This window comes from Haemaphysalis longicornis, unplaced genomic scaffold (assembly GCF_048455015.1).
Source record: "Haemaphysalis longicornis isolate Haplotype H1 unplaced genomic scaffold, Haemaphysalis longicornis Haplotype H1 scaffold_4, whole genome shotgun sequence".
Taxonomy (NCBI): Eukaryota; Metazoa; Arthropoda; class Arachnida; order Ixodida; family Ixodidae; genus Haemaphysalis; species Haemaphysalis longicornis.
Genome location: NW_027526361.1, coordinates 104,073,427 through 104,088,732, shown reverse-complemented (window position 1 = coordinate 104,088,732; position 15,306 = coordinate 104,073,427). Strand labels below are relative to the sequence as shown.

At 50.2% G+C, this 15,306-nt stretch overlaps 1 protein-coding gene across 4 annotated transcripts in view; it reads left to right on the top strand.

The window, feature by feature from the left end:
• LOC144179215 (monocarboxylate transporter 12-like) overlaps positions 1 to 15,306 on the top strand; it is a 118,118-nt gene that overhangs the window by 87,465 nt on the left and 15,347 nt on the right. Inside the window, exons 1-2 of one of the 4 annotated variants that reach the window (XM_077707481.1) lie at positions 7,312 to 7,523; positions 12,931 to 13,343. In XM_077707481.1, coding sequence (XP_077563607.1) covers positions 13,028 to 13,343 — 316 coding nt within the window. In that variant the 5' untranslated portion in view covers positions 7,312 to 7,523; positions 12,931 to 13,027. The other 3 variants (XM_077707484.1, XM_077707483.1, XM_077707482.1) reach the window with 3 other exon arrangements.

Here is a 15,306-nt window from a genome sequence, read left to right as displayed (position 1 = left end):
TTGTTTTTCCGCAGCGCTTGTGGGTCTTTGTTTCTGAAGTGTGAACAGCGCGCATTTGGACGAAGGACAAAAAGGGGGTGCACACAGAAGAAGTGCTTGTATTGCGTACACTTCCCCTTCGTCCTTCGTTCAAATGTGCTTTGTTCGCCCATCAAAGGGGCCCCGCAACACTGCCAATAAACACCTTCACTCTTTCCTTTGTACCTGGAAGAACTGCGGAAGCTGCAGTTATCGCCAGCGCATAGCGGTAGTGCGGGGTTTGGTTGTCACCGCTGTTGCAATCGTGTCATCCCAGCGCTGACACCAGTTGTTGCGACCGGGTGGGCCAACCCGAGCCGAGCTCTGTCGCCTCCGGCATACGTGTGGTGGCGTTGTGTAGAGCGAGCGGCCAGCCTCTGTTGCAGCCGTGAAGAAGTCCAGAAGCCGTAGGCTAACGTAACTGTTTACTTCATAGCGAGAGATGAGCCGAAGCCAAAGAACAATGCCCCGACGGGCGAGTAACAGTACAGGACTCGAGCAGAGCGACAGCAATGATTCGCTGCTCAAACAGGAATGGGTTACAGCGCTTGGACGGCTTCTATTTATTGGCGGTGAGATCTTTGAGTGGCGCCCCCTGGCTCTGACGTCGGCTTAGGGATTCGCGCCGCTGTCGTCTGCTACACTCCGCTTGTGAGGGGCAACAGTGCCTGGGCTAGCAATCGCCCGCTTCGTTGCTGTAGTGCGTTAAAAAGCGTATTTCTAGCGACTCAGTTATTTTGCCAGCTTCTGACGCATCTGAATAATTTGAAGCTGTATCCCCCACAAGTTTGCAACAGACGAAGAGATAGAGAACAACTTTCTTCAGAGTATCGGTCAGAAGATCATGTGTAACTCGTCCTTTCTTGCTTATTCGCCAGGATCAGCGATCAGAGCTTCTCGATAAGTATTCAAAATGCGTAGGCTTCCCTGCAGTATTTTTGAGATGCTCCTATGAAGACTCAACAGTCTTCATACGTACCAAGCAGCGGCCTCTACACGCTCATCGCACAGCAGGAAATAAAGCGGCTTTCTCCTGTTTCTTTCGTTGTTGTCTTGTATCGGATTAATGTTTCTTGCTTTTTTTTTCTGCCCAACGCATTAATTTTTCTGCGCCGTCACCAACTTCTTATTAGGAGGTTTCGGGATGTTTGGCATCCTCACAAAGGTCGTGTGGATATTTCCTTCATGTTGTATGGCATACATTCCCTTCTTCACAAATTGGCTTTCATTACGGCTGCGTGCAAGAAGGTGCATATCCGCAGCGTGCTTTGTTTATTCACATGCAAATGCAATGAGAAGGTTTGTGCTACGCCACCGCGATCGCGCCCTAAACAACGTGGTCCACAGTACTCGAAGGCGGCTTTTGTGCTCCGAATTTTTATCGTAATTATATCGTTATCATAACTAACTCTCAACTCGAACAATGATGACATGATTACGGTGTTGAAGGCATGATATAATCGCTAACTAATGTAATAAATAGTATACCTGCATATATTACAAGACTCGAAACCGAAGAAGAATTCCAAGTAGCTCTTTATTGCTTTTCAACCCTTCCAGGCGCGAAGAACAAATCCTATTCTACTCGGGATGGCGTTCTATGATTTGAAGAAAATTACTTTTACTCTCTTGTCCTGGACTGAGGACCCGGCCCACTAACCAGATCGATTTAATTGTTAAACAAAGTTTTCCCCTCCTCCCCTTACTCCTCCTCCTCCTCTTGAGTGCAGTTTTCCTATTACGCATATCCGAATATCGGGAAGATATGGCTGTGCAAAATGTTCCGAAATATCCCTCCAGGTCTTAACAAACATATATGTGTTACTATAAATTGAACGAAGACGTGACTCGAATTTGCTCAATAACCCTCCATACTGGTTAGATGCCTGGTATAGAATCAGCACGCGCGTATATACACACTGGGTTATTTGGAACTCAACCTACAGTTTTTGCAGTCTATAGTGCATGTCGGCAAACTTTCATGCATTGACAACGTAAAGTGATGTGACAAAACGCGTTCGAGCGTTCGGCAAAGTTGCAAAAACTGTTTTACCTTACATATGATTACCGGGAATCGTGATGCCTTCTGCCAAAGCCGACAGCCCTGAAGGCCTAGAATTTGTTTTGGTCTTCCATTTTCGCTGTTGTCGGCTATTAGCAGCTGACTGTTCCTTTTGTTCGAATGCATACATGAGAAGCTGACGCCTAGCTCCAACTCTTCGCGCTCCGCACAGGACCGGCTTCGAAAGGAATGGGGTGGCGCCGGCAATGTTTCTCCCGTAGCGGTATCCAAAACTACTTTAATTGACACCATGAGCTAGTGTATGCGATTTTAAGCCTATCATTATGCTAAAAAGTTACCCACACGCCACTTCTGGTGCGGACAAGCATCAGACGTTGACCGAGCGCAAAGAAACAGCAGGGAGAGCGATCCTGAGTGAAGCAGACGACAAATGCGAGAATCCCTAAGCTGACGTCACGGAGGCGCGCTTCGCAGCGCCGCCTGTGTTCGCGCTCACCGCCAATACCCAAAAGCCGTAACGGTCAAAACGCCAACAAGCGGCAACACGCCACGAACGTCACAGACACACACAACGCTCTTTCCAGAGTTCGTGAGTCGTCGGTAGCATAGGCGCACGTTGAGTCCGGGAGAGGGGAGAGAGGAGGACTCCGCTGCGATCGCGGGGCATCTGTGTCCTTGAAGAGCGTTGAGACGAGCCTCGCCGGCAGCCGCCGAAGTTTTGAAATGCGCCGAAAGCGGAGCGTCTGACCTGGGCCTGTCGAGACGTGAAAGTATGATTCACCGACACGATGGTGCCTGTTTTCAAATGCGCACGCAGTGGCTTCGCCGCACAGCCGAGGAGTGATGTGGGAAAGTACGGTGGCGGGCCGATTCGTAACACCGTTTAGGCCGGGTTCAGACTGTTGCTGACACTGTCGTAATAACTTTAAAGAATTACGCCATTTCACGTCTCAGCCAACCGAACTGCGTGACACGCCAGTTTTACGTCCATAGTTCAGGATATGGCTTTTGCGCCGGTAGTCTGAACATAGCCTTACACGTCTCCCAGTTTCTGCCTTACTTATGTTGCGATTTCGCTTAAAGTGGCTATCGATCGAATGCGTCCGTTGCGCCTACTGAAAAGAACGGCGGCCAGTGGGCGCGATATAGCTCGAAGTGACGTCACTCGAGCCCGCGACAATGCCCGTTCCCTGAAAGAGATTGGATTGGATTGGACAAACTTTAAAGGGAAAAATCTTTTGATCAAGTTTCAAAGTTGTCAGATGGGTGTGGAAGAGCCATATTTGGCTGGGACACTTTGTGGCCCCCTTCAAATACTGGATGCGTTTGTCGGCAATGTTCTGGAAGTTCAGAGAGAAAAAAAAATGATAAAAGTACTGCATGGTTCCTTAAGTATCTAGTCATTAACTAGATCAACAAGGTACCCTATTAGGCTTCGTCTTTGTCCCTTCTCACGCGCTGCCTCTGACGCGCTGGGGACACCAGATCAGAGGCGCAAGCCGGCTCATCCTCTCGTTGCCGATGTGTCCAACAAGAAGGGCCGCGCAATGATTTACAAACGCTCTGTTGGAACGAAAACTGGTGTTAGAAGTGCAAATTAGTGACCCTGTGGGCACAGAAATTAAATTTATTGGCAGCCCTCGAGTTAGGCGTCGGACTTAGATGTAGGGAAACGCTCTCGTTCTAAAGCAAAGCTTTCTACCTCTACCAACCTACGGTGTCGTCGTGGCGTTCGGCACAAGAAACTCCAACGTGGCTGGGGAGGGGGAGGGCGCCTTTTGGGGATACCACGGAGTAAGATAAAGAGGAGCGCCGACTTTGCTCTCCCCGACCCTCACTCACAGAGCACAGTGTATACATGGCGCGGTGAACGGGCGCTATTACCCAGCGTTCCCCGCGCACCGGAGCCTGCTCACCCCGGCGGGTGCGATGGCGGGACCCATTCCGTTATGACACCGCCTCCGCGAATCCTAGGTAACGGCTAGCAGAATCTCTGGTTTCACTCTTTGTAGAGCCGCGTGTGTGAATTCAAGTGACATCGCATGGGCAATTGTTGTGGGTTTACAGCTTTGCTTTCCGACCACATTCACCACTGCGGAGCCACCTTTTGTGCTTTTGTGTTCTTTGGGTGTGTTTGGAGGGGGGGGGGGTAGAGGGGGGAGGAGGGGAGGGGGATTGGAAAGGGAGAGAGAGACGCCATCTGGCGGGGGAAGGAAGCCGCGGCCTTTTCGGATTGCAGCGGGGGAGTCGAGAGGCAAGCGCCGCAACCGAGGTAGGGCCAACGTCACTAGGTCGGGTGACGTTTGGGGCTGAGAGCTGGCGCGTTGCCTGAAAATGGTTAGAGCCAAGCGTTAACTTTTGCCGTGTAGGGGACGCAAGCGAAGGTGTACATTCAAATAAATGGCTGTCCGCACCAGCGGACATCGTAAAGTGAGTCGCATACTTCCAATCGTCTGCGTCGTTGTTGAAGCTGCTTCCACGCTGTAACGAACCCCAGAGTCCCCCACCATGGGTTTTCACGGAGCCCGCAAACAAAAGCGTCACTAGGGTGGAGAAGATGATGATCGTGACGAAATTTTTTTATTGAGCAGGGCGGAAAATGTTATGGCCGCTCGTCGGTACGAGGATGCCTTAGTCCAAGAATCCTTGCGTTATATCTACCAGGTGCCCCGGTCGTCAAGGCTATATTCTTAATGACGAACTATATTCTTAATGGGGCCATGAGGACAAAATACAGGTATGGTTCATTAAAAAGGCTGTTTTGTCCCGATAACAGCAATACCAATTTTAACGCGATCTTCAAACAAATATAGAGATATTAACGAAAACATTCAACTGCTCCGACTCGTCGGACAGTTTCCGACAATTTTTAAGTGATGTCGCAAGATTTCGTTTGTGCGATTGGAGACCGCCGACCCGAGTCACAACCAAGAAACGTGACTGGGAGATTGTGGCGAGGCCTCCAGTTCCGTTTGATCGTATCACTGGAACACTAACGAACAGTTAACCGTGACACTGGTAAACATGTTTTAAAGACGATAGTCTTTCTTGGGCTGCTCAAACTCAGAAATTTTGTTCTGACAGTCTGTCTGTGACTCGATTCAGCCACCCGGCCAAAGTGAAACAGACGTTGCGCAATAGTCTTATACACCCACAGCCAAATCTACGCGTCTAAAGTACGGTGTCCATGCTCATACTTGTTAGCATTGTTGAACAAGAACAAGACATCACGTAAATATAAAGCGGAAAATGAACACATAAGTAATATTTAGTGTTCCTTTACAAAACAGTTCATGGATGCTTGTTTTTTGCGAAATGAGATACTGCATCCACTGCAGAAACGAAAAAAATCACTCCGTCGCTTGCTGTCACCTGTGCCACTATAGCTTAATTGTGGCGGCATTTTAAGAAATCAAGCGGCAACAGTTACAAAAGGTTCCACTAGATAGGTTTTACGTTTTGCTTGGAACGCACCTGGAGAAGGGCAACGTGCTTCTATAAACGTTGAAGTAGGGCGCCTCGATTTACGCGCGTCTCCGCCGTGGAACGCAGTGGAACGCGGTGGAATGGAATGGAACGCAATGGAACGCAGTGGAACGCGGTAAATTGAAATAGACTTGAGCAAACCTTTTGCGTGTTTACCACAGGAGGAGCGCGACGGAAGAGGAACAGCATGAGAGGTGTGCGGGAAAGCGAAGGGAGGCATTTACTTTGCAAATGTCAAGGAAAAACTATCTTCTTTTGTCGACATTTGCAACAAAAGGAGCAAACACGCGGCCAATTTTTAGTGCCGGCCCATAAGAAGTCACTCCTGCCCATATTACATCAATATGACCCGAAATTCGAGGGTTGTTCAATATTCATTGCCTAAACGTCTTTCGTGGCGGGAATGGAGCCGAACGAGCTACCAGTCTAATTTTTTTTTCAAATATAAAAAATAAGGTTGTATTTTGTCTTCATGGCCCCTTTGAGTCTACTTGGCGCCCAGCTCGCACTGTAATGTCCGCCGGGCTGTGTTCTCAGTCGGAAGCTCAGAACACAGCTTATCTGGCGACGTATCAATCAATCACTTCAATGGTGAAGGCGCACTGTCTGTGAAAGAACCTCTAGAGTGCGCCGCGTGGATTTACTGCCGTAAAACGAGTTCCAAAACACGCCTTATCGGAGAACCGCTCGCCTTGCTGTTACACCAGCGGAGATAGGCCCTGCGTAGGTCGGTAGCTGCAGATAGTCGTCTTAAATGCCCGCAAGCGTTCTACGCTACGGTGCTACGCTGTGTCTTGTCAGTTCCACCCTCATGTCGGAAGTGCGGAAAGGCGCGGCGTGATAGGAGACGTACGCTGCGTGGAGTGGTGACCGTGGAGGAATATTTCTCGTTTCACCGTGCGCCGCTCACAGAGGGGCCCTATCGCAACGCACCTCCTCTAACTGAACTTGACTTCCATAAGCCTTTATTTAATCCACATCCGACTCCGTGTCTGGAGGCGGACCAGTGGGTGGTGTCTTCAGTCAAGGAGTCCCTAGCTATAACTGGCCGTCTGGGCTCGTCTCACCAGGTTAAGCTGGGAATCGGGTTCAGAGCTGGGCAGCTCGGCCGCCCACTGTGAAGGGGAGGGGCGGGGATTGAAAGAAACAAAAAAGCAAATGCGGGATTGTATATATTGTAAAACTCCTTAATAGCCGTACTTGTACGGACAAAAATACAACTATTACGCAAAAAAGGAGGGAGAACATCGTCTTCGATACAATTGCTAACCCTGACTAATAAGTAACAGTTGTTGAATTACCGCCATTTTGCAATAAATGGCCGGCCTTTCTTTTCTTTCTCATTCCGTTGCGCAGGGCATAATAATAATATCTTAACGGACGTTTCGTACTGACCTATTTCGAATATCGAACCTTCCGGACACGGCTTTTCACTTACACAGAACTATGCTCGTTCCTCCTCTTTGAGCACCTTCAGGTGAAGAGGACAGAACGGTTACTCCAGATTTTTGAAGACGCACCTGCCCACCACTCCCGTCTCGATGACCGAATGCGAGTTCAGCGCGTCACTATCAGGTACTGACCGTTCAAGCTAAAGCACCGGTACCTTGAAGCCCACGATAGGGACATCAGCAATTTCCTCGCCATTGCCTCCTGCTGTCCACATGAATCTCAAGCACGGGCACAAGGACTTCTCAAGTCAAGAGGGGAGCGAGGGCGAAAGAAAAATCTCAACTGGAAAATACGTCGGGAAGTGGCTCGCGAAGGCAGGCTTCTTCCTCTCTCGTCGTTGAAATCGGTCGGCCTCGACGAGGCATGCGCGCGCGGCTGTCCATATCGCCCACTCTGTGACCGGCCCCGATAAGCTGCCGGCACCGGCAAAGATGTGCGCCGCCCCGAGTCCCGCGGGGTCTTTCGAGCCTCGGGTCTCACGTCAGTTGGAAGACGCCTTATCGGCTGCCGGGGCCGCTGCTGCCGCCGCGGCGGACAGAACCCGGTGAGCGAATCCTTTGGCCTCCTCTGCCCGCGCAACTACGCTTTCCTCCGACTGCCGTGCGTGCACCTTCGTGAGCAGTGACCACGTCTACGTTCGGTCAAGTCTGGCCTGCAGCTGCGCCAGGATATTGATGCCTGCTTCTGCCACGGTGACTTAAACAGCGCACGGTCATCACTTTATTGTCTGCCAGGTCTTACCGAAGGCAAACCCGGGAAGCCGTCAGCGCCATTGCTCCCAAGTGCTTAAGTTCTCGCTCACCCTTGGACTTTCCGCTTGCCATATGTCTCAAGGTTTGTATTAATTGCAGTAACACAGGCCGGACGTTAAGAGCCTTCAGTAGAGTACCCCTGTTTATGGATAGAGCACGGGCTTGACAATGGCGCTGAGGAGGCCCAGGAGGCAGCTAGGCGGATCTGTGCCTCCCTGAGTACGGGCTCCTATGCTGCCGCCGCACTACAAAGATTCCATAAGTCTCTACTATAAACGTGAGCCCCGTAACGCGTACATTTCGGCTGTGCGGTGGGACTTCATCGTCACAGTTCTTTTCCGCGAAGTGCACGGCACTTAAGCATACGTTTTCGGCGTTGTGTTAGTTTTCCCGTGCTTGATATGGCTGCTTTTGTTGCTGATACTGTAGTAATGGCTGATACTTGCTGATATTTATTTAGGCGCAAACTGGCTGCTATCTTGTTCCTTGGTGGCTTACTTGAGCACTTTGCTTTTCAAGCCGGCGATTTATTTTCTGTTCACTGGTGAACTTTAATTTATGCATTTGCTGCTCACGGCGCTGGATCTCCTAGCTTTGCCGTGCTCAGTGTCTAGCGCTTTTAACCGTGTTCACTGGTCAGTTAGGTGGGCGAGTGGATAATCTAACATTTGTAGGAGAATGACAAAGCCTGAAGCGTATTGCACACATTTTTTTCGGCATGTTTTAGTAGCAAAAAGTTCCAACAGTTTACAGATTGCCGTTTTACATGCCTCATGTGTTGGTGAGAATTTTTGCGAATTACTCTGTGTTATCGATCTCGTTTTTATGATTTTTTGTGTGGTCCATGCAAATGCCTATTAATCTCAACCCCAGTTCCTAATCACCCATTCCCCCTACTTGGACCACGGGTCTTCCTGATTCATGGTAAATCAACGTGGTAGCCAAAAAGACGACTTTTAATCTTTCTTTTTTTATGCACTTAAGTATGGGTGAGCATGGGTTCCGGCTGTGTCCAACAATTTCATATCCAAATGCGCAATTTCATGCACGACAATTTGAGGCCTTAGCGAGTACCCGGAGACCTAAAATATAGGGACGAACTGTATTGCACAACGAGTGCCACCCACGCTACATTGCTGTTGGAAAGATATCCGCGGAAGCCACGTTAGACAAACTGGGTATAGCCTTCTCTTGTCGCGGCACATGCGTTTGCGTTCTTGAAATACAAATGTGCTATCATCTTGGTATGCTCGGGGCTGCGCTGCACATGCGCAGGTGGGACATCCTACATGTCGAATTGGCGCTATCACAGCCCACTAATGAGGTGTCTGTTTGCAAATACGTAGTTGTTTCACTCTTTAATTCACTCGAATTACCCCCGGTAGTGCTTTGATATGTAAAAAAAGGAAAAACGAGGTCCTGGACAGTTGCGGATAGGAGAAGGGGGGCGTGCACGCGAAGCTATAGGTTGCGTGCCCTCACTGGTGACATGTTCGTTCCGCTGGCGAGAATCTTACACGTGGACGTCAAAGAGCCGAATGCGACCTGTCTGGTGTCTTCCCTGGTCGAGCGGATTCACTTGTCGCAGGCATCTTACGCGGCCTACGAAGCGGGAGGGAGAGAGGGAAACAGACAGCCCCGCGTTTGTTCGCTAGAATGAAGTTCGACTCCTTCCCGGTTTCATTCAGCTAAATGGCTAGGAAGTGTGCTCAATCGCAAGTTACATACCAACGTGGTTTGTTCCGGGCACTCCGTCGAGTGCGTCCAGCTTCGCAGATCATCCATCACAAAATGAAAGGGCACTAACTTATTTTGTTTTGTTTTTGTTTCGCATCAATCAATCAATCAATCAATCAGTCAATCAATCAATCAATCAATCAATCAATCAATCAATCAATCAATCAATCAATCAATTTTTTGTTTTATTTCAGGCACGCCAAAGTTGCTGTGATTTAATGTGAAAAATTGATTGATTGATTGATTGATTGATTGATTGATTGATTGATTGATTGATTGATTGATTGATTGATTGATTGATTGATTGATTGATTGATTGATTGATTGATTGATTGATTGATTGATTGATTGATTGATTGATTGTAGGGTTTAACGCGCCGACGCAACGCAGGCGATGAGGCGCGCCGTAGTGGAGGGCTCCGGATTAAGTTTGACCACCTGGGGATCTGTAACGTGCGCCGAAATCTTGTACAGACGGGAGTTTTTGCTTTTAGCCTCCATCAGAAAAGCGACCGCCGCGGCCGGGAATAGAACCCGCGTCCTCGTGCTCAGCAGCGCAACGCCTTAATGTGAAAAATTAAAACGCCCGTGCGTCTAGATTTCGGCGCATCGTGCTAAGAAAACCAGTCACGGCGTAGCCGTGACTTGTTTGGGCTATTGCAGCCACAGCGCCAGGTGCTAACCAGTATACGATCACGGCTGCCCGGTGGGGACCAGGACTAGACAAGTCCCTGTCCCCTTGCCAAGAAGCCAAGCAGTGCTTTGGACACAGGCGCCAAAATGATTTTTTCTTTCTCCATTACGGCCCGTTTCGTATAACCCAGGTGCAGCTTAGGCGCCAAGGCCCCCCAAAAAATTAAATACGTTTTGAACGTTCTGCGAATAACGCTGGGAAGCCTCATTTTCCACGCATGATAGCATCTCTAATTAACGATACCTGAAAACTTTGTCTGCACCAGTGACAGCTTGGCCATTGACACCCCACCCCATCTAATCACTTTTTAGAGGCAACGCATCTCTTTAACTCGTCTTGTCCCGCGTCGTTGTCGTGGCGTAGTCCGCATCCCTCCCCCATTCTCCTCGCGGCGCCTCGCCGCGGCACCGCTCTCACCGCAGCGCCATCTGTGCGTCAGCGCGGTCAGCGCGCAGCTTGCGCTCGGCTGCGCTCGCTCCCGTCGCCGTGCCAGCTGTGCGTTAGCGCGCAGCTTGCGCTCGGTTAAAAAATTTACACCATCTTCCCGCGAGGGGAACCATGGGGTAGATTCGAAGCATCGGGGGTGAACATGCTGCGTAAATAGGGTACACAACAACAGCAATCCACACGCTGACATCGCTAACATAACGGAAACGCAACGGCAACCCCGATGCGTCGCATCTATAGCCACATGGTTCCCCTAGCGGGAAGATGGTGTAAATTTTTTTTGGATCATCACTGTATGCAGTCAAAGAAAGTAGCTCAAATTTATTCTGCACCGAAAAATGAATACGAAACAGTGGACCTATCGCGATATTATCGAGATTTAGCCAACTAGAACAGATGTAGTTTGTGGTTTGTAGGGATTAATGTTTGTGCGGTATGAGTGTTCCCGCGCAATAGAGGAATTAAAGCGCGGGAATTTGACATTTTAAAAAATCGGCAATTCAAATCCTCTGGTTTAACGCACCAAGCTTCATCTGAGCTATGGGGCGAGCCGTAGTGGGGAACTCCGCATTCTTCTTGACCACCTGCAGGGGACATTTAACGTGCGCCGAAATCTCGACACACGGGCGTTTTCGATTTTTTTCTTGATCGGGAAAACAGCCACCGCGGTTTTCAAGCTGCATGTCTTTTTCCACTAGTCCGGCATATTCCTGCTTTTTTTGGTGCCAATCAAAGGTTCTTAAGTCCATCATTCCATGCTTGGATGTTGCGGCAGGAACCGTCACAGATGCACCCTCAGGTATCAGAGGCGTGCCGTGGGCTCGGCAACCGGTATACACTACCGTCTTCCAGGTGTGGGATGCGAAATTTAGGAGGAAGGATGGGGGCGGGTGCTTATCGGAGGATCAACCGAAAATCCAACTTTTCGTCTTCTGGTGTGACCCAAGACGGAATATATTTACTGGTGGATTGATACAGAGCGATCGCTGTGCACACAACAAAAATCGCTCCGGTCAGCACGCAACAAATAGCTTTTGGTGTATATACATTTGCACGGCGGTGCGAGGCAATCCCGGAGTGAACTGAGCTTCTGAACACAATTTCTGCGTTTCACCAGCGTCAACACTACAATATCGACTTTTGACAGTGTTTGCGCTTGCCTTTAGGAGATGGTCTCTTTTCTTCGTTGTTTGCTCTACCGACATTACCCTGTGTGCCTCGCTGTACGGAACCGCGAACTATTGTGGGCCTAATTGCGCACGCAACGCGAAGACGCATGCTAACTATTCCTTAGTATTAATATCTTGCGTCTCCCGTGGCGTGTGGGGCTCGTATACTGTTTGGTGTTCTGTCGGGGCACCTCTTTGTTCTTCCTTATCAAACTCAAGATAAGCGAATCCTCCACAAGATATGAAGCATACCGGCCTTCAACCGACGACTCCAAACGGCCTTGTCGTTACAGAATTATCAGTGTTACAGTTTTGGCATAGCTTGACGTAGCAAAGATGCCGCAAGGCGGGTCCTAAACCTCTCCAATATACTTTAGAGGCGAGAGCGCAACGCCTCGTAACACTGGAGTAGTGGACGCATACGACCATACAATAATGGTTTAAATTCGATGCTTGTACACAAAACTGGAGAGAATATTTTCGTGGATTTAAGGCTGGCCAATTGGTACATAACTACGTTATAAGACAGCGCGGGAAACGAGACTACAGAAAAAACACAGACAGAGCCCTGTCTGTGTGCCCTGTCTGTAGTCTCGTTTCCCGCGCTGTTTTATAACTCAGATATTTTCGTACCGTGCGGACCTCTCTGTTGATCGCGCGTCCTGAAGCTCAGCAAGTGACTTGAGTTCACCATTCTACTCCATTCTCGAATTGCTTGCGTCGGCAATAGTTGGGCCGGCCACCTTCCCTCGTGATGATCTCTCACAAAAGCGGACGGGAGACGATGTTTGAACGTCAACATCTTGACAGGTGGTTCGCGTTGTTGAGCACTATACGTTGAGCATGTCGCGCGAACGAAAGGGGCTTTCGGATGCAACTTTACATGACTGCGTAGGCAGGAATGTAGCCACAAATTTCTGTCTTACTACTTTAGAGCTCAAACTGCAGACGGAAACTCTTCCCGCATGTCGCTTGAGCCAAGAACTTGACGGGCCGAAGTCATAACCCACGTGCGTCTACACTTTGCTGAACGGAATTACAGGCCGTCTGTGTGCTCAGAAACATGGCACGCGTTCATGAATTGATGCTGTGTACCTGAGGTCCTCGCAGCCCATGCGCGTGTTTGATGCGTGTGTTCTCTTCCGATCGCAGTGTGAGTACCGTGGTGGCGTGAACCCGGGCCAGCCAGGCTTCGGGGGGGCAGCAGCAGATCCAGCACAGCCAGCGGCGTGAAGGAGCCTCTGCAGCCATGAGCAGCGGAAAGTCGAACGAGTCCTTGCGGAAAGAGGAGCCTCTGCAGACGGAGGAAGAGGAAGAGGATGATGACGGGAGGAGCAACTCGTCGCTGGCCGACGAACAGGGCGAGGCCGTGGAGCTGCCCAGCCCTCCGTACGGCGGCTACGGCTGGGTCATCGTGTTCGCGTCCTTCATCTGCTTCGTCATCGTCGACGGCATCATCTTCTCGTTCGGCATCTTCCTGCGCGAGTTTGCCGCCACGTTCAACGAGTCCAAGGGCGCTACGGCCTGGGTGGCCTCCATACAGACGGGTTGCTACCTGCTCGCCGGTACGTGTTATCAGCTTTGAAGCTTTGTTCCTTTAGCCCGCAGCGCTTTGGCGCCAGCGTTTCGCGGCGGCGGCGGCGGTGGCCGCGGTAACCGAACGAAGCACCCCAGGGAAAGAATAGGAGCAGCGTCTGGTGAGGGGAGGGCAGCACGCGCTGCTAAAGCGCCATCTCTCCATGGCTTCATCATCAAGGCTTAGTATGTCTCACTGCCTCCCCCTCACACTTTCGCCATACGCTCCAGATGAACCACGTGACATTTGCGTGGGAGGTTCAAACACGATTTGCAACAACATGCTCGGCGGCAGCGAAGCGCCGGGGAGTAACGGCAGAGTAGCGCGCGCCGCCATGCGTTCGCTGATCACGCGATTACTTCCTGAGACGCAGCAGATATGCGCCGCGACCGAGAAGACTGCAGTTCGCAATGCGCACAAATTTGGCAACGGAAGTATAGTAATCGTCATGTGACTCTTTTTTTTTTAATTTTAAATGTTCGCTCCCTTTACGCTTCACCTGCCTTTTTATGGGCTCGTACTTTCCTTCCTCCCTCGCTTCCTTCATTATTCACTTTCTGTCTGCAACGTCCATTTCGTCTTCCACAAAATGCGCGAAAACCCATGAGGTTGGAAGCTTCCATCAGAAGTCTAATTCACTGTGTTATTTTTTCAAAGGAGGTGAACGTTTTTTGCTGTCTCCGTAATATATGTCACTGCCTTCGCCTGTTATTTTCCTTTCTTTTCTTTTTTTGCTCCCCAATAACGTCTCTGTAGTTACGGCTTTTGCCACTGCACATCGTGAAGGAAAGAGTGAAAGCGTTTATCGGAAGTGTTGCGGAGTGCCTTTAAATCGACCCGGGAGATTTCCTGAGAGAGAGAGAGAGAGAGAGAGAGAGAGAGAGAGAGAGAGAGAGAGAACTCTCATCAGAAGCACCCAGGCGGCATCTACATGAGTGCAGCGATCGCTTGGCTGCAGAGCGGGTACAGGCAACACCTCCTTTGTGCAACGTGGTAAAACTATAGAATAGGATGACGTCGCTTGGCTCAAGGATCTTCCCCCCATTGACAACTAGCCGGGATTGCACCCTATGCACCGACTCGGCGTCGTTTTTCCGCAAACAGCGCGAGAGCCGGCCGAGACGCAGGCCAGCAACCGCTTGTCAGTGAACGCGTGACGATGATAGCGAGATGAGGTTTGTCTCGATAACCGGCGCACGCAACTCTCGTCAAGGGGCGTCAGCTCGTGACGTTTCAGCTGGGCGCGAGGCTGGGCTGCTGGAGATTATCGCCCCACTCCTCGAGAGATCGCCGGCTGTGCTCCCACTTGCGCGCGCAAGGACGATTCTATTAGGGGTTTGAGGAGCCGGCAACGCCTGTGCCAACAAGGATCCGAGCACGCATAAATCGTTCTCGGAGGAGGGCTCGTTCTTTGATTAGCCTGCATTCCTTGCCCTCGTGACGTTTACACCGATAGCGGCCGGATTCCGGATTCTTACATTTCCTCCCCCCGTGTATCTGCGACTTGGCGTAACGTAAGCCCGCTGAAGTGTCGTCTCCTATCATCTTATCATCTCCCCCGCGTTGATCCGCTCGCAATGCGAGTAGGACTGGAATGAAAAAAAAAAAAAAAAAGGATTATTTTTAATTGTAATATCTTGTTACGGGGTCCGATTGCGCCGCATCAACGCAGATTTGTTGATCAAGGCCTATCTTAATTACCTAGCATGTCAGGTTGGTCATCACGTTCGGGTGAAAAGTGACCTGCGTAGTCGCCATCCTTGAGGCCATTTATAGGATATACCTGGCGTACTGCGCCGTGGAGCACGTGCAAAAAATGTTGGAGCTTGACTACTGCGGCCAGATGCATTGTCGCTCGGAAAGAGGCACGCCTGATTGGCTCCAATAAGGATGGAATTACACTGTAAATGTTTGAGAATGGTGAGAAGAACGCATCGCCGCAGTACCCCTTG